Source organism: Bos javanicus, chromosome 14, assembly GCF_032452875.1.
Source record: "Bos javanicus breed banteng chromosome 14, ARS-OSU_banteng_1.0, whole genome shotgun sequence".
Lineage (NCBI taxonomy): Eukaryota > Metazoa > Chordata > Mammalia > Artiodactyla > Bovidae > Bos > Bos javanicus.
Window position 1 is genome coordinate 74,676,059 of NC_083881.1, and position 19,454 is coordinate 74,695,512.

At 37.5% G+C, this 19,454-nt stretch overlaps 1 protein-coding gene across 1 annotated transcript in view; it reads left to right on the forward strand.

Annotated features, from left to right (window-relative positions):
* The window catches only part of MMP16 (matrix metallopeptidase 16), a 386,972-nt gene that overhangs the window by 174,929 nt on the left and 192,589 nt on the right, over window positions 1-19,454 (forward strand). The window contains exon 2 of the mRNA XM_061439431.1: window positions 13,002-13,150. Within this exon, the coding sequence (XP_061295415.1) occupies window positions 13,002-13,150 (149 nt within the window). The remainder of the gene's footprint in view (window positions 1-13,001; window positions 13,151-19,454) is intronic.

Sequence of the window (19,454 nt, forward strand, 5' to 3'; positions counted from 1 at the left end):
GGCAAGTTCAGTACATCTTCCGTGTGACTTAGGCTCAGCTCTGTAGCTCAGATGGTAAAGAATCTGCCTGCAATGCACAAAACCTAGGTTCAGGCCCTCAGTCAGGAAGGTCCTCTGGAGAAGGGAATGGCAACTCACTCCAGTATTTTTGCCTGGAGAATCTCATGGACAGAGGAGCCTGGCGGGCTACAGTCTGTGTGGCCGCAAAGAGTTGAACTCAACTGAGTGACTATCACCACTACTACTAATGTCTTTTAGAAAATTCACAATAAAGACTGATAAAGAGACAGTGTATCGCGGTACTCCAACTTTTCAGCACAATGACTAGCATACAATGGAATCCCCTTAAGGGCAGTTGTCTTTTTTTTAAATTAGTGAATTAATATTTTAAATGAAACAAAGTTGATTATTTTTAATAAAAGGTATAATTCACAAAGAAAATGTATGTCATAAACCATTAAACACCTAACAACAAAGAAACAAAGATGCATAAAGCAAAAATCAGAATATGAGGGAAAAGAAAAAAATATATAATCACATTAAGACATATTAATATTCCTCTGAGAATATTTTATCAAGTACAGAAAAAGTAAGAATAGAAACATCTTGAATGATGTTAATAATTAAGTGCAATAGATTTATAATTCTATTAATTTATATGAATTATATCATATACAAATATACTTAAAATTTTGTATCTCATACATTCTTAGATATCCATAGGACACTTTAAAAAACTGGCAAAAGGTAAACATTACTAAATTTCAAAAGGTAGAATTCTTTTTTTTGTGATTCAGTTATGTATACACATATATTATTTTTGAAATTATTTTCCCTTATAGGTTATTAAAAGATATTGACTATATCTGTGCTATAGAGTAAATCTCTGTTGCTTGTTGCTTATCTATTTTTGTAAGTTAGAAATCTAGCATTCTATTCCTAATAAGTCAAACAAGTAGAATCAAAATGTTATACATTTTTTAGTTAGGCCAATATTAATGTTTTCTAAAATATATATTATATATAATATTTATATATGTGTATACAAAAGCTTTTTACTACTCTATATAAAGGCTTGAAAAAGAACATAAAAAACAAGAAATGAAGAAACTAGAAAATACAAGCTAAATGAAATGGGAGCACTGAATATGAAGTAGAAAAAGTGAAGCAAATTAGATAAAAGTAAAAGATCCTCTTATAGTCCAGTTGTTTTTAAACATTTTAAACATGGCTGCTCATTAGAAACATATCTGGAGCTCTGGCAAAAAAATAAATAAATAAAAAGCAATACCTGGGCATTTGTAGTTTAAAAAAAAATTCCAAGATAATTCTGATATGCATCCGGATTTTAAAAAGTGATTACAGGTTTTGTATTAAATGGTAGTTTTGATAATACAGAATTCTATTATTTTTCTGTTGACCAATCATTATACAAAGGTATTAAGTGAGTAATAGTTACATAATCACAAAAGTAAAAGATGTTTATCAGTTTTTACAGTCAATAGCCAGACAAAAAATGAAAGATTACAATTGCAAAACAATGGGAACGTGATTAACCTAACCGTGTAAAGTAATTCCCTACAATTTGGGGGTGGAGCAGAGTGATGTGGTAAGTGGAAGTGCACACACACGCTTTCATCTGCTCAGTCAGTTTGTCTTTTGGTTGGTGCACATGCATCTATTTACATTTAAGGTTATTATCAATAAGTATTACTATTTCCTTAATTATTCTGTTTGTTTTCTTTTTCTTTTCCTTCTCTTGTTTCCTACCTAGAGAATTGCCTTTAGCATTTGTTGTAAAGTTGATTTGGTGGTGTTGAGTTCTCTTAACTTTTGCTTGTCTGGAAAGCTTTTGATTTCTCCATCAAATCTGAAGAGAGTCTTGCTGGGTGGAGTATTTATTCTTGGTTGTAGGTTCTTCCCTTTCATCACTTTAAATATGCCATTCTATTTCCTTCGGTCTTGTAGAGTTTCTGTTGAGAAATCAGCTAATAGCCTGATGGGAATTCCCTTGTATGTTATTTGTCATTTTCTCCCTTTTTGCTTTTAATATTTATCTCTATCTTATTTAGGCTTCCGGATTGGAGGAGGAAAGTGGGAAAAACTGGATCTTGCTCTGGTGGGCAGGACCTTGTCAGTAAGTGAAGTGTTAGTCACTCAGTTGTGCCTGACTCTTTGCTACCCCATGGACTGCAGCTCACCAGGCTCCTTTGTCTATGGGATTTTCCAGGCAAGGATTCTGGAGTGGTTTGCCATTTCCTTCTCCAGGGGATCTTCCCCACCCAGGGATCAAACCTGGGTCTCCTGCACTGCAAGCAGATTCTTTACTGCTTAGCCACCAGGGAGGTCAAGCTTCAATCCAATTATCTGCTGATGGGTGGGACTGCATTCCTTCTCTGGTAGTTTTCTGGCCTGAGGTGAGCCAGAAACACAAGCTGGAATCAAGATTGCTAGGAGAAATATCAATAACCTCAGATATGCAGATGACATCACCCTTGTGGCAGAAAGTGAAGAGGAACTAAAAAGCCTCTTGATGAAAGTGAAAGAGGAGAGTGAAAAAGTTGGCTTAAAGCTCAACATTCAGAAAACGAAGATCATGGCATCCAGTCCCATCACTTCATGGGAAATAGATGGGGAAACGGTGGAAACAGTGTCAGACTTTATTTTTCTGGGCTCCAAAATCACTGCAGATGGTGACTGCAGCCATGAAATTAAAAGACGCTTACTCCTTGGAAGGAAAGTTATGACCAACCTAGACAGCATATTCAAAAGCAGAGACATTACTTTGCCAACAAAGGTTTGTCTAGTCAAGGCTATGGGTTTTCCTGTGGTCATGTATGGTTGTGAGAGTTGGACTGGGAAGAAGGCTGAGTGCCGAAGAATTGATGCTTTTGAACTGTGGTGTTGGAGAAGACTCTTGAGAGTCCCTTGGACTGCAAGGAGATCCAACCAGTCCATTGTGAAGGAGATCAGCCCTAGGATTTCTTTGGAAGGGATGATGCTAAAGCTGAAACTCCAGTACTTTGGCCACCTCATGCAAAGTGTTGACTCATTGGAAAAGACTCTGATGCTGGGAGGGATTGAGGGCAAGAGGAGAAGGGGACGACAGAGGATGAGATGGCTGGATGGCATCACTGACTCGATGGACATGAGTCTGAGTGAACTCCACGAGTTGGTGATGGACAAGGAGGCCTAGCGTGCTGCGATTCATGGGGTTGCAAAGAGTCGGACATGACTGAGCGACTGATCTGATCTGATCTGATCTGACCCAGCCCTCCAAGAGGTTTTTTTTTACCAAGGCAGCTAATTTCTGCCTCATTAGCTTACCCTAAGAATTTTCAGTTTGACCTATTCTGAGTTATTATTCTCACAAAACTTTTTGGTTTATGTGTTCAGTTGCTTCAGTCATATCTGACTCTTTGTGATCCTATGGACTGTAGCCTGCCAGGCTCCTCAGTTTTTGGGATTCTCCAGGCAAGAATACTGGAGTGGATTGCCATGCCCTCCTCCAGGGGACCTTCCCATCCCTGAGGTCAAATCTGTATCTCTTGAGTCAGTCTCCTGCATTGCAGGCAGATTCTTTACCACTGAGCCACCAGGGAAGCACTTTTGGGCTAATAGGTAGCTATAATTCATATTTATATCCACTTTTCTATATCCACTTTTCAGAATAGAAAATCCTGGTTCTATATTCTACCATTCTTTATACTCAGTAAATATATGAAATATCAGTGGAAAATGTCCTCAAATTTAAATAATTTTGCTGATGATCGAAAAAGATAAGGGATGATCAGATTTTATTGCTTACTTTGGTTAATAACAGAATTTAACTGTTAGAAGTCTCATATTGGAAAATGGAAACTAACTTGACAATATTAAGAACTTACCTATTAAAAGTGCATTCTTTCAGTTGCATTTTATTAAGAAACTCTGTTAATTATATCTGGAGAAGGTGATGGCACCCCACTCCAGTACTCTTGCTTGGAAAATCCCATGGACGGAGGAGCCTGCTGGGCTGCAGTCCATGGGGTCACTAAGAGTTGGACACGACTGAGCGACTTCACTTTCACTTTTCACTTTCATGCATAGGAGAAGGAAATGGCAACCCATTCCGGTGTTCTTGCGTGGAGAATCCCAGGGAGGGGGGAGCCTGGTGGGCTTCTGTCTATGGGGTCGCAGAGAGTTGGACACGACTGAAGCGACTTAGCAGCAGCAGCATTAATTATATCAGAATAGTTTAAATATTTTATTAGTAAAAATATTAAATTTAACATGAAGCCAGTAACTTTTAAACTGTATGTCCCAGTATAATTAAATATATATATATATATATATATATATATATATATATATAATTATATAAGTGGAAGTGTTATTATAAAAATATACATATCATCCTTTTCCATGTTCTTCCATACTAAATACTGTAACTGAGATCGTTTAATCACTGGGTATGTGAAACTTGCATTTGACCATACCAAACATTAGCCGAAATGAAAACTATACCTGAAATAACTGTCACAACTAGGAATATGGACTGGCAAAGTGAGTTTCCAGGTTTAAATAAAACTCTAAATCTACCTCCCTTTGCTTCCTCTCCACTAATGTCTGTAATATCTAAAATACATCCTTTCATGCACTAATAAATTTAATGGTTTAATCATTTAATTTTTTTCAGAGAAGAAGGCTAGGTTATCTGTGTATCACTTTAATGTGTTCTTCCTGCATGTTGAGGCTTGTCAGTGAGGAAGTTTTAATATGGCTATTGCCTTTGTGACTCACTCTAGTAACTGAGTAGCAATATCTTAATTTTATACGAGGGCATTGATAAACACCTTCATGGATCATTACTTTGTTGCGGCAGGGGTTTGCATAAATCAATGAAGCTATGAGCCATGCCATGCAGGGTCACACAAGACGAATAGGTCATACTGAAGAGTTAGACAAAATGTGATTCTCTGGAAAAGGAAAGGGTAACCCACTCTAGTATTCTTGCCTGGAGAACCCCACGGACAGCTGTTGTTGTTGTTCAGTCCCCAAGTCGTGTCTGAATCCTTGCAGCCCCTGGACTGCAGCATGCCAGGCCTCCATGTCCCTCACTATGTCTCAGAGTTTGCCCAAGTGCCTGTCCATTGAATTGGTGATGCCCGTGGACAGTATGAAAAGGCAAAAAGATACGATGCTAGAAGATGAACTCTCAGCTTGGAAGGTGTCTGATACACTACTGGGGAAGAGCAGAGGGTGCTTACTGGTAGCACCAATAAGATGAAGTGGCTGGGCCGAAGCGGAGATGACACTCAGCCGTGGATGTGTGTGGTGGTGGAAATAAAGTCTGCTGACGTAAAGAACTATAGTGCGTAAGAACCTGGAATGTTAGTTCCACCAATCTAGGTATAGTGGAGATGGTCAACCAGATGTCAAGATTGCACACGGACGTCTTAGGGCTCAGTGAACTGAAGTGGATGGGAATGGGCAAATTTAATTCAGCTGAGCATTGTATCTATTACTGAGGACAAGAATCCCTTAGAAGAAATGGAGTAGCCCCTCGTAGTTAACTAGAGCCTGAAATACAGTACTTGGGTGCAGTCTCAAAAAGGACAGCATGGTCTTGGTTCATTTCTAAGGCAAACAATTCAACATCCAAATCTGTGCTTACCCATGGATACAGATGAAGCCAAAGTTGACCACGTCTGTGAAGACCTATAGCACCTACTAGAACTAACACCAAAAAAAGACATCCGTATTATCACAGGGGATAGGAAGGCAAAAGTAGGAGGTCAAGAGGTACCTGGCATAACAGGCAAGTTTGGCCTTGGGGTACAAAATGAAGCAGGGTGAAGGCTAACAGTTTTGTCAAGTGAACATGCTGGTCATAGGAAACACCCTTTTGCAACAACAGAAAAGACTCTACACATGAACATCACTAGATGATCAATACAGAAATCAGATTGATTATGTTCCTTATAACCAAAGATGGAGAAGCTCTATGCAGTCAGCAAAAACAAGACCTGGAGATCATTGGCTCCTTATTGCAAAACTCAGGCTTAAATTGAAGAAAATGGGGAAAACCACTAGACCATTCAGGTATGACCTAAAATAAATCGCTTATGATTATACAATGGAGGTGACAAATAGATTCAAGGCATTAGATCTAGTAGACAGAATGCCTGACAAACTGTGGATGGAGGTTTAACACTGTACAGGAGGCAGTGACCAACACCGTGCCAAAGAAAAACAAATGCAAGAAGGCGAAGTGGTTGCCTGAGAAGGCTTTACAAGTAGCCGAGGGGAGAAGAGAAGGAAAAAGCAAGCAAGGTGAAAAGAGAAAGATTAAACTCAACGGAATGCAGAGTTCCAGAGAATAGCAAGGAGAGATAAGAAGGCCTTCTTAAATGAGCAATGCAAATAAATAGAGGAAAGCAATAGAAAGGGAAAGACTGAAAATCTTTAGGAAAATTGAAGTATCAAGGGAACATTTCATGCAAGGATGGGCACAATAAAGGACAGAAACAGTAAGGACAACAGAAGCAGAAGAGGTTAAAATGAAGTGGCAAGAATACACAGAAAAACTGTACAAAAACAGTCTTAACAACCTGGATAACCACGTTGGTATGGTCACTCACCTAGAGCCAGATATCCTGGAGCATGAAGTCAAGTGGGCCTTAGGAAGCATTACTATGAACAAAGCTAATGGAGGTGACAGATTATAGCTGAGCTATTTAAAATCCTAAAAGTTGATGCTGTAAAAGTGTTTCACTCTGTATGTCAGAAAATTTGGAACACTCAGCAGTCGCCACAGGACTGGAAAGGTCACTTTTTATTTCAATCCCAAAGAAAGGCAATGGCAAAAATGTTCAAACTATCTTAAAATTGTGCTCAGATCACATTGCTAGAAAGGTTATGCTCAAAATCCTTTGGCTAGGTTTCAGCAGTACATGAATCTAGAACTTTCAGATACAAAATATGGATTTAGAAAGACAGGGGAACCAGAGATCAAATTGCCAACATTTGTTGGATCACAGAGAAAGCAAGTGAATTCCAGAAAACCATTTACTTTTGCCTCATTGACTACACTAAAGCCTTTTTTACTGTGTGGATCACAACAAACTTTGAAAAATTCTCAAAGAGATGGATATACAAGACCACCTTACCTGTCTCTTGAAAAACCTATATGTGGGTCAAGAAGGGACCGTTAGAACCAGACGTGAAACAACAGACTGGTTCCAAGTTGGGAAAGGAGTACGTACAAGCATATACAGGGTTGTGTATTGTCACCCTGCTTATTTAACTTATATGCAGAGCACATCATGCGAATTGCCAGGCTGGATGAAGCATAACATGGAATCAAGACTGCTGAGAGAAATATCACCAACCTCAGGTATGCTGATGGTAGCACTCTAATGGCAGAAAGTGAAGAGGAACTAAAGAGCCTTTTGATGAGGGTTAAAAGAGGAGAGAGAGTGGGGGAAAAAAAAAAAAAAACTGGCTTAAAGCTTAGCAATTAAAAAACTAAGATTCTGGCATCTGGTTCCATCACTTCAAGGCATATAGAAGGGGAGATAGTGGAAGTAGTGACAGATTTATTTTTCTTGGGCTCCAAAATCACTGCAGATGGTGACTACAGCCATTAAATTAAAGGACACTTACTCTGTGCAAAGAAAGCTATGGCAAATCTAGACAGCATATTAAAAGTCAAAGATATCACTTTCCCAACAAAGGTCTGTATAATCAAAGCTATGGTTTTTCCATTTGGTGATGGTTGGATAGCATCACCGACTCAATGGACATGAGGTTGAGGAAACTCTGGGAAATAGTGAAGGAAAGGGAAGCCTGGGGTGCTGCAGTCCACAGAGTCACAAAGAGTCTGACACGACTGAGTGACTGAACTACAACATGTCCGAATATGAGAGCTCAACTATTAAAAAGGATTAGCATCAAAGAATTGATGCTTTGGAATTATGGTGGTGGAGAAGACTCTTGAGTGTCCTTTGGACAGCATGAGATCCAACCAGTGAGTTCTATGGGAAATCAACCCTGAATATGCATTGGAAGGACTGATGCTGAAGCTGAAGTTCCAATACCTTGGCCACATGTTGCGAAGAGCCATCTCATTGGCAAAAAGTCTGAAGCTAAGAAAAATTGAAGGCAAAAGGAGAGGGGGCACAGAGGATGAGATGGTTAGATAGCATCACCAACTCAATGGACATGAATTTGAGCAAAGTCCTGGAGATGGTGGAGGACAGAGGAGGCTGGCATGCTACGGTCTATGGGGTCGCAAAAATTGGAATGTGACTTCAAACAACAATAATAAAATGTATTAGTCTCAACAGCTGGATCAAGATTTATTTCTCTAGATTTCATTACTGGCCTCAGAGATGAAATAAGGGTATATATTCTAGAAGTGCTCTCTTACATTTTCCATTAGTCATAAGAACCATTCATGTGTCCTTTCTGTTGTTATTACTACTTAAAGCCATATTTCACCAAGGTACCACCTTGCTATATGGATATGCATAGCTGAATCAACTAATATAGATTTTCACTATATGATTACACTATATATTAGCGACAAAGACATTCTTTCTTAAAGAGTTTACTGAAACATTGAGTGCCTGCTCCTCCTTCTTTATATCACAATCTAGTAATGGCAAAATCTATTGACTTAACAGTAAAGGTTTTGCCTTTTATTGCCTGATATATCTTCTTGCTCTGCAAAAAAACAGACTTCTTCTGGTTGTACCTCCATTTAGATAATCACTAAGTGAGGAAATTGGTTTTGTCTCCAAGACGGCAAGGTATTTGAATATATTAGTAATACAGGGAGAATGTAATTCAAGCTTAAATTGTGTTGAACCAGTTGAAGTTCTGTAGTTGGTTGTTCTGGTGGTAATGAGATAGGCTGAATCCCAGACTGTAAAAAGGAGTCAAGTTTTCCCTCAGAGAAACCTTTGTCTCAACACTTTTTCTATGCTCTCGAATACACATGCCAATCCCTTGAGCAAAATAAAATAAAAACTGACTGCCACGTTTTACATCCTCCCTTTTTGTTTTGGGATTTGGGGAATAGTCAAGCAGTATATGATTCTGAATCTTCTGTAGTTTGTCTTTCCTCACAATTCTGACTACTTAAATCTCACTTGCATTTTCAGTCTTGCTCATTCCAAGGACAGATCCTAATTTCGTTAGGAGAAATTTCAAGAGCTCAGACAAGTCAGTAATCATAAAGTTTAATATGACTTGCTGAACAAAAATTATGCTGGTGACTTTATACACATCAACCATACAAGTTCACTATCATTTCCCCCAAATGCACACCCACGAAGAAAATTTTCCTCGATTATCCAGTATGTGCATTTGAAAACACTGAAAAAGGCATCGAGGCACAAACAATTATAGATCAAATTGATTTTCAATCAACCAGGAGAAGCAGTATGTTTTTAATATTGAAAATAGGAATATATTTCAAATACCAATATATGAGGACGGATGTCTATAGAATAGTCTTGGTAGCACAGGGCATACCTTCAAGTTTTGCTTTGTAGATTTGGTTTTTCTTAATCAAATAAGAGATTATAATTTAGTAGAAAGCAAAAAAGTTATGAATGAAGGTTGTTTCCTATGTCACTTATATTGTATCCCAGTTTCCCATTCACTATTGCAGAATGATGACATGCTGAGCCACCTATCTTGCTTTATTTGTACTACAAGCAGGTTTTATTCTATAAGAGGAAAATGAGTTTACTTATACCAGAAACTCCTATGCTTATATGATGAGTTCACGTCAGTGTTTATTCCTGATCTTCACTATTTGAACCTGATCTTAATTCATTGGTGACAAGTATCAGTGTTGACAAAGCACTGTAAATTTTGGCCAGAGAGCTTTCCTACCCTTGATGCTGAGTGTACAGTTCAGCATTTATTTGGCTAGTTTTGCATCACCATGTTGACCAAATTATTCTTATCCAGAGAACATTAGCTTCTTACTGTTTAGGACTATTTTGTACAGACCTTTTCCCTATCATACCAAAAATGATCAGACTCTCAGAATGCTGTGGTTTCAACAGCTTAATTGAAATAATGTAAAGCAAAAGTGAACTCAAGAGAAGTTACTCCCTTGGTGATTAAAAAAAATTAAGCATGTACTTCTTTTCATCTATATTTTCCATTTTGAATATTATGTATGTAGATAAGCACACAAGATAAAGTATATACTTGAAAGTAATTGTAGATTTAGTCACTTGCTTTTTAACTTGACCTGGAGTAGGGTTGTCTACAGCATGTTTTGCTTCAATAAGAAATATTATTGAGAGCTTGCTGGTTTCATACTCTAATATGATACCAAGTATAATCATGCTTGATTTTCCACTCTTTTGTGGGGAGATGCATTGCAAATTTCAATTGAGAATTACTCCTGGTCAGCTGTTGATGTCAGAGAAGATTTCTTGACTAACATACAACAATGATAATAAAAATGGTCAGGTCAACTCAAAGTGACCCATCATCTTATTGGGTGATGGTTTTGGTTTGTTAGTCAGGATCATAAAATGGTAGATCTAGCCTTTCTGATATTTTACAATTAAATACATTTGTTCACATCTCATTCATTTGGGAAAAAAGCCTTTTGTGATGAATGATATGATATAAAACTTGGAGAAATATAATCATTCATTTTTTTATGTAATTCTAACTCATTTGTTTGAAAGGCTAAGTCATAAATCAAATATGTATATTTTAGAACATAATGTTTTTCACTGTGGACTTAAATTTATACATTTTATAGTTTCTCTATTTATATATAAATCATAGGACTTATTAACAATTTTCTTTTTGCAGTTCTCATAAACATGATTGCCAGTAGCTTAGCACCCATGTGTAACCTAGCAACGTCAGCTCTATAGCGAATAAGGAATGGATGCAAACAAAATGTTATGTGGAAATAGAGTTCAATTTCAGAATATTTGTGCATGTTACTGTTAAAAAGCACGATGGAATCTTCTAATTTGGGTGAAATTGCATGGCAATCATATTGAATTTCCTAGCAAATAATATCTTGCCAGTGAAATCTTTCTCCTTTATTCAGGAGGAAAAAAGGTCTGTTTCAGACTGTACTATTTCAGTTGACTAGGATACTAAATATGTGTCTTCCCTGGCAGCCTATTCACTATAGGTTAGATGAGAAGAGTGTCTTCACATGTTTTCACTATGTGGTAGATGAATCTACTAGATGGAGTTTCAACAATAAACCTTCCTGACAGTGATGCATTTGCTAATTTATTAGTTTTAGAATAAAGTTTTATCTTATTTTCAAGGGGTTGTACTGTATTTTGGGGGGTTGATTTCTTGGACATACAACAAAAGAGTCCACCTTATATTTTACATGTTAAGGCTCTTTTGGTGAAATTTAACTTCTATAATTGCTGTTTATGTTCAGTGAGAAAATAGCATTTTTGTGTTTTAGTTATAAGGTCATAATGGAATTGTCTCAGGTATTGGGGGAAAGTCACAATTTCATAGGATTATTATTTGTATGATGAGTAGACTCAGGTATGAGGGGAAACACATACTGGTGACTATCTTCCATTCAATAGAGAAACTTTTATTCTGTTTCGAAGTCAGAATTACTTGGCCTTTCTGCATTTGACAGCTAGTTCACTGCACTTTAAGAAATCTTAGAGCTCTATGGAAGATTGAAATAAGAGACAATGGGATAATATACCGGCTGGACATATAATTGTGCATTTAAAATGAACGCACAGAATTGTAAGGCTAGAAACCATCTGCTCCGTGGTAGAGATTCTCCCCAGCCCCCTCAAATAACCCGAGTTTTGGTTATTTAAAAAAAATCTAACCTGAAATGACTCTGATTTTTGGCTATAATCAAGACTAGGCTCAACACCGACATCTTCTTCTCCCTATCCCCCTAAACCTCTCTTCCTTAGAAGAGCAGAGTTAGAATAAGGAAATCCTTAAGGAAAGGGCCAGATATTCTTAACAAAATCATCTGATTTCACCTGTATATGAAAAGCTTGGTCACTTGCTTGATTTGGTTTGAGGTGAACCACAGTGAATAAGTGAAAGGATATCCTTTACATGAGACACTGTCCTCTGTTCCTGAAGATATCTAGTTACATTTGGCTAGACCAGTTGCATAGAATTCATACCCCAAATGGCATTATAGAATAATTGGCCACATGTGGTGATGCTATGGAGCTGTGGTCAGTGCTCTGATTGGTCAGGAAAGTGACACTTTAGATGTGGCACATGTACGTTAATTTCCGCTTCCGGCAAAGACGTCTCAGTGGGGGGTCATACTGTTGAAAAAATATCTTCATTTTTGGGAACTTGAGTTCCTCGAGGGCAGAAATGATCTTCTCTGTGATTTTATCCAGTATCTACTGTTCAGTTCAGTCGCTCAGTCATGTCCAACTCTGCGACCCCATGAACCGCAGCACACCAGGCCTCCCTGTCCATCACCACCTCCCGGAGTTCACTCAGACTCACGTCCATCAAGTCAGTGATGCCATCCAGCCATCTCATCCTCTGTCGTCCCCTTCTCCTCCTGCCCCCAATCCCTCCCAGCATCAGAGTCTTTTCCAATGAGTCAACTCTTTGCATGAGGTGGCCAAAGTACTGGAGTTTCAGCTTTAGCATCATTCCTTCCAAAGAAATCCCAGGGCTGATCTTCAGAATGGACTGGTTGGATCTCCTTGCAGTCCAAGGGACTCTCAAGAGTCTTCTCCACCATAGTACCTTATATAATATAATTTTGTGACAAATGGTTAATCTTTTTCTTTACATTTAGAGTTTTGGATCTGTTAGATCTGTAACAAGCACTGAATTATGAAAAATAGCCTAAAGCTAATAAAGACAAAGCAATTAAATAAGATATGCCCTTAAAGAGGAAATAAAGTGTAAAGTCACCTAGAGACATAAACTGATAGTCATAAAAATACTGTAAAATGGTGCGATTGACCTAAAAGTTACTGTGCTTGTTATTGCAGGTTTGGTTACAGAAGTACGGCTACCTTCCACCGAGTGACCCCAGGATGTCGGTGCTGCGCTCTGCGGAGACCATGCAGTCCGCCTTAGCTGCCATGCAGCAGTTCTACGGCATTAACATGACAGGAAAAGTGGATCGAAACACAATCGAGTAAGTCAAGGGCACCTGCATTCTCTCCGTCTCAGTTCTTGAGCCAAACTAAGTAGTCTGAAGAACTCTAAGTGAGCTTCACCAGCCACCAGTGGAATGGTTTGTCTCGTGTGCATTTCTTTGGAACTTAGTAGATCCAAAGAATCTATTAAGCTCTACTTTAACTCTGAACTCCCTTGAGATTTCATTAAAAAAAAAAAACAAAAAAACCCCCACAAAGTTAAGTTTACTTACCTGGAGTTTAGGAATACATTTTCCAAATAGGAAAGAAAATACCAACAGTGGGAGTCAAAACAGATGTGCAGTGGAAGCCACTATAAGAATGGTGATCCGTGATGCGCCGGAGCTGGCTTGTACAGCTGGAGGAAGCGGAGTGTGCACATCTCTTTCCCCACATGATGTCATCACAGGAGCTTGAAATTGACCAAAGTCGAAATGTTGAAACCAAGGAAAATGAGAAGCAGAGTAAATCAGAGCTCTGTTTTCGATGGGGAAAGAGTCAGCGAGCCAGCTAATAGTTTACTAGCTTTCTGTTAGTGACAGTTCTCACACTAGCAAAATCAAGGGAAAAGTTTTCACTGAAAAGTCTGTGCTTTCAATCTTTTAGTAACAAAGATTATTTCTACTCTTTAATAATATTTTCTATTTTATTTATTTTTTTTAGCAATCATTTGTTCATTTATTTATTCAATCAGTTACTTTCTCCTGGGCATTTTATCTGTGAAAGAGGCATGTGGAGATTCAAAAAACGTAGTCTCTTCTTCAAAGGAACTTAATTGCAGCAATTAAGTTGTCGCTTAAAATCCACTCTTATAGCCCGTTCCCACAACTTGTTAAGAAAACAGAGTGTGAAAGGGCCAACGACATAGATATTTCATAGTAGATCTAGTAATCCACATGTGTTTTAGCAAGTCATTCACAGAATCCAATTTGAAAAGATAAACCAAGTCAAAATGCCACTGTGATTTTTTTTTTTTGGGGGGGGGTCGATCACACAACTCCTCAGTATGGACTATGACAGTCATCATGAGACATGCCAGGGGCATCAGTGGCAGCGGGGAAAGGAAGAGCATCTGGAAGACACAAGTCAACATTTGCCACAAGCAATTTCTATGGAAATTCACAGTAGGATAATTCCTAAACAAGACGGCATCAAGAATAATGTAGTAGATATTCTGGTTTCTGAGACCAATAAACACCTGAACGTATAGAGAACAAACAAATCTTGAATAAGTATTATAATGCTAATGAGCTTATAAGTTCTAACTTGCACAGTCATATCAATGCAACAGACTCAGTATAGATATTCTTGGATTTTATAAAACGATGATTTTGGAGAAATAATTGATACCATTATCTCAGTAAAAACATCCCCCAAATAAATAAGATGTTAGTTTTGGCAGAGGAAAAGTTAAAAGATGAAGCATAAAAATAAGACAAGTAATCATCTTGGTAAGTCTGGTTTCATCCAGACTGGTGACTCATTTTAATGACAGTTCAGCAGATCATATCTTAAGGATATTTCTATGCTAAAAACCAATACTTATTAAGAACACACTGTTATGTATTTATAACTGTTTCAACTGAGGACTAGTTATGATAAAAACACAAAAGTATAAAATATTGTATCTGTCTTAAAAGAAAGCAGAACAAATACAGCTTTTATCATATAGCAAACACAACTGATTTTATACTTGATTCCTTATTGAAACTTTATTATCTCTGCTTCATGTTATGTTCTGAGTGAAAGATACAAATTAGAGAAATATAGAAAACAGCTTGAGTAGTACAATACATCTTGTAGCAAAACATTATGATCAGTGTTATAACACAAAGAAGAATGTGCCTTAGTTACCAAGGTCCTTTTCAATGGGAGAGGAAAAGAAAACACAAAAGAATTCTAATAATGAATATAAAGATTTTCCAAAGATTCCATTTTTTCAGAGGGTAAAAGGAGAAAAAGCAGAGACAGTAAGACAGAAGTTAACCAAAGGAGCAACATTTGAAAAGCAACTTACCAGTTAAAAAACTGGTAAACAGTTAAAAAAACTGGTAGACAAGTTTGTGGATATTTGGTTGTTTTTTTCTTCAGTGGGGGGAAAATAAATTATGTGCATGTGAGCAAGGTATAAAAATCATTATTTAAAAATTGAGAGTAAAATAATATAGTAATTGTTGAAACACTGATAAACAAAAAGAATAAAGTGTTATTTTGTATTCTGTGATTTTTTCATGATATTCTGTATTCGTCAAAATATTTGCCTTGTTATTATTAATAATTGTCAATAACAATGTGATCCAACCAGTTCATCCTAAAGGAGATCAGTCCTGGGTGTTCATTGGAAGGACTGATATTGAAGTTGAAGTTCCAATACTTTGGCCACCTGATGCAAAGAGCTGACTCATTAGAAAAGACCCTGATGCTGGGAAAGATTGAACGCAGGAGGAGAAGGGGACGCCAGAGGATGAGATGGTTAGATGGCATCACCCACTCGATGGACATGAGTCTGAGTGGACTCTGGGAGTTGGTGATGGACAGGGAGGCCTGGTGTGCTGCGGTTCATGGGGTCGCAAAGAGTCGGACACGACTGAGCGACTAAACTGAACAATGTGATGCTGTGGTTTATTGACAGTTATGTCTGAACATATTTTTCATTGATGTTAAAGTCAATGAAAATTTAGTTTTTCTATTAGAAATAAAAGGAACTTCAAGTTAACTGTATAGCTAGACATAGTCACAAATTATTTTGCCACAAGTACACTGTAAGTTCCGTAACATTGTCAAATAGCGTTATTGTTTCTAGATAGCAAAGGAGGAGATGATTCATTCTTTCAGTGCAGGGAAGAATTATTTGTGTCCATTGAGTCCTTGATACTCAAAATACTTCAGCATTTATAATGATCAATATATATCAACCCTACACAATAGGGAAGATAAGAATGCATTTTTCTCTCTACTTTTTTAAGACTGAAAGTCAAAGTCTAAGTGACGTCCAAATTAGTTTCAGAGTCCAGAATTTCTAACATTTACTTGGGGAACTTCCCACTGTACCATGCTGTGTTCCTTTGAGAAATGGCACATTTTTCTTAAATACATAAAATATCTGGGCTCAGGTATATATAATTAATTCTTACATATTAAGGTAATTTAATATATGATTTTAAAATTGTATTTTGCTTCTAATACTTATACTTATGGTATAACTATGATGGTATAAGTATGATGTTAGTCATACTATTTCTGTTTCATCAAATTAAGAAAACAAATAACAAATGATTGAAGATTAAACAGTTTACAAGCAGTTTGATAAAAATAAATACGTTACCTCCCCTAACATTTTGAAAGAGATACTTAAATATTAACTTTGGTTTGCATCTGTGAAAAAAGAATGAATAATTAGTATAATGCATTCTTTGAAAATAAGAAACCTGTTATCAATATTGGAAATAGGATTTTGAAATAGCATTTCTGTTTCTACCAAAATAGAATTTTGGTACTGCTGCCCTATTATTATTGGAGTTCTCTCTTAATAGTATACTATCAAATTTTCATTTTAGTCATAACATGCCTCTTATCCAAAATAAATACAGTGTTAAGTTGTTAAGCAAAATCTCCAGCAAGTTCTGTGTTTTGTTGCTGTGAATGATACAGAACTCTTTCATCCCAACAATATAAGAAGTGTTGTGGACAAGCCTTCGTATTCCCTAATGCAGAGCTGATAACTTTTTATGAAAATTATGGCTCAGTTTTAAAAACAATAAATTGTGACCTGGAAAACAAATTATGTTAGTTATGCTTATTGCTGCTGCTGCTGCTGCTAAGTCTCGTCAGTCGTGTCCGACTCTGTGTGACCCCATGGACAGCAGCCCACCAGACTCCGCCGTCCCTAGGATTTTCCAGGCAAGAGAACTGGAGTGGGGTGCCATTGCCTTCTCTGAGTTACGCTTATCACTAGATACTAAAATGAGACCGCTGGGTCCTATAAAAGGTGTCATTTGTGTCTCTCCCACATTTGAGAGCCCCTGCTGATCACTGAAAAGACTCAAGGTGGATAGGTTTGATTTTCTAAAGTAGCTAAAAACAGGTCTTTGTCAGGAGATAATGGAAGAGAAATGTGTGCAGGATTCATTTGAACCCTTCGTGTGGAAAGGGGTCTGAACAGTTTGTAACCCTTCTTTGGCAGGATGATGTAAAAAGTACAGAGGTGTAGGGAAAGACATGGGTCTTTTTCTGGCATACAGTGGATCAGATTCCAGACCCAGAGAAAGAATTGTGTCAGCGTGTAGGCTTTAAAGTAAAATTTCTGTTACAGCGTTATAATGAAACATCAACTAAATAAGCAGCCTTAAATTTAAAACCAACCAGTTTTTCTGCTTTTTGTTTGTTTGTTTTTGGTGTTTTTTTCTTTGAAGGAATTTTATTCTAACTCAATTATTTTGGAATTGAGAAAGCAGCTTTCCCTTTAAATGGAGTGTTATACTTGGTAGTTATTTCTAGGTGAACCCATTAAAGCCTTGTTAACTCCTCATCATTCTCCCTTCCTAGACTGCGATGCCTCCTCTGTCCTTTGTGTCATTCTCATTGTCACTCAAACTAGAAACTGTGGCTTCATTTGCCTCTTGTCTGTTTCTCCCTCTGAAAAATCCCATGCTGCTCTTAGTCACTCAGTCGTGTCCGACTCTTTGCGACCCCATGGACTGCAGCCCGCCAGGCTCCTCTGTCCGTGGGGATTCTCCAGGCAAGACTACTGAAATGGGTTGCCATGCCCTCCTCCAGGGGATCTTCCCAAGCCAGGGATTGGACCCAGGTCTCCCGTATTGTAGGAGGGTTCTTTGCCAGCTGAACTATCAGGGAAGCCCCCAGTCTTGAGGTATTTGTTACTCAGGATACTCAGCTCAGATTATGTACCATTTTTGTGAGTATAATCCCTATAATTACACAACTTAAGCAATTCTCTGAGCTTCTGTAATATCAAATGTATGTGTGGTAACAATCCATGCTGAAATTGCATTCTATCATTTTACATAGTCATGGAGTCTTAATACTTTTACTCTCTTTGCGTGGGTTTTTAAGTAGTTTGACTTTGAAGTTTCATCTTTATGAATAACACGTGTGTCCATGCAGACAGCTAACGAGTTAATAGACAAAAAGAGATTCTGGACTAGAGTGAACTATCAGTCTATCTACATTTTGAGCTCTAAGTTAATTAACTTTTGAAAAATTTCCTTCATGATTGTTGAACTTGGCTCTGTGAATACAAGCAAAATGTGAGAATTTTGAAGGCAATAAAAATAAGCCAATTTTTAAAATTTCTAGAAAGATTTCTTGGTCAACTTTAATGTTACTCTTACCTTTCATTAGAACTTGGAAAAGTTTGGAGGATAGAAACCTGTTTAATATATTATGCTGATGAATATTTTTCAGAGATTACTAATGCATAATGCACAAAATATATATTTGACATCTTTTTCTCTTGGTAAAGTTAGATATATGTGCACAAAGCCACTGCGTGGCACAACCTCAACTCCAAAGGGCAGCATTCTCATCTTAGTCTATTGAGGAGGTGCCTTCCTGCAGCTCCACTACGGGTATCTGGGGGATGGACTACAACTTGAAGGAACCTCTTGGAATCATACACGGGTAGCCCCAAATGTTTGACATAATGCCCAACTCGTCATTTTTAACTGAAGATAATGAATACTTTTTAGTGTATAGTGACTCTTAGCATTACTGTAAACTTGTTTAGAAGCTTATGGTTACATTATTTACATAAAGCAGAGGATAATGTACCTGTTGTTGTTTGTTATCAAAATACTAGAATCATCGCTGTCTTGAATAACAGAGTGCTTTAGGTCAACATACAAGTCAACGTAAATTGAAATCTGTATACTACTACTTCTACTACTTCCTGTAATAGAAGTACAACTACTTCCTGATATTTGTAAAATAGTATTAAGGCATTTGGTCCCATCACTTCATAGCAAATAGATAGGGAAACAGTGGCTGACTTTATTTTTGGGGGGCTCCAAAATCACTGCATATGGTGACTGCAGCCATGAAATTAAAAGACGCTTACTCCTTGGAAGGAAAGTTATGACCAACCTAGACAGCATATTGAAAAGCAGAGACGTTACTTTGTCAACAAAGGTCCATCTAGTCAAGGCTTTGGTTTTTCCAGTAGTCGTGTACGGATGTGAAAGTTGGACTATAAAGAAAGGTGAGCACAGAAGAATTGATGCTTTTGAACTGTGGTGTTGGAGAAGACTCTTTAGAGTCCCTTGGACTGCAAGGAGATCCAACCAG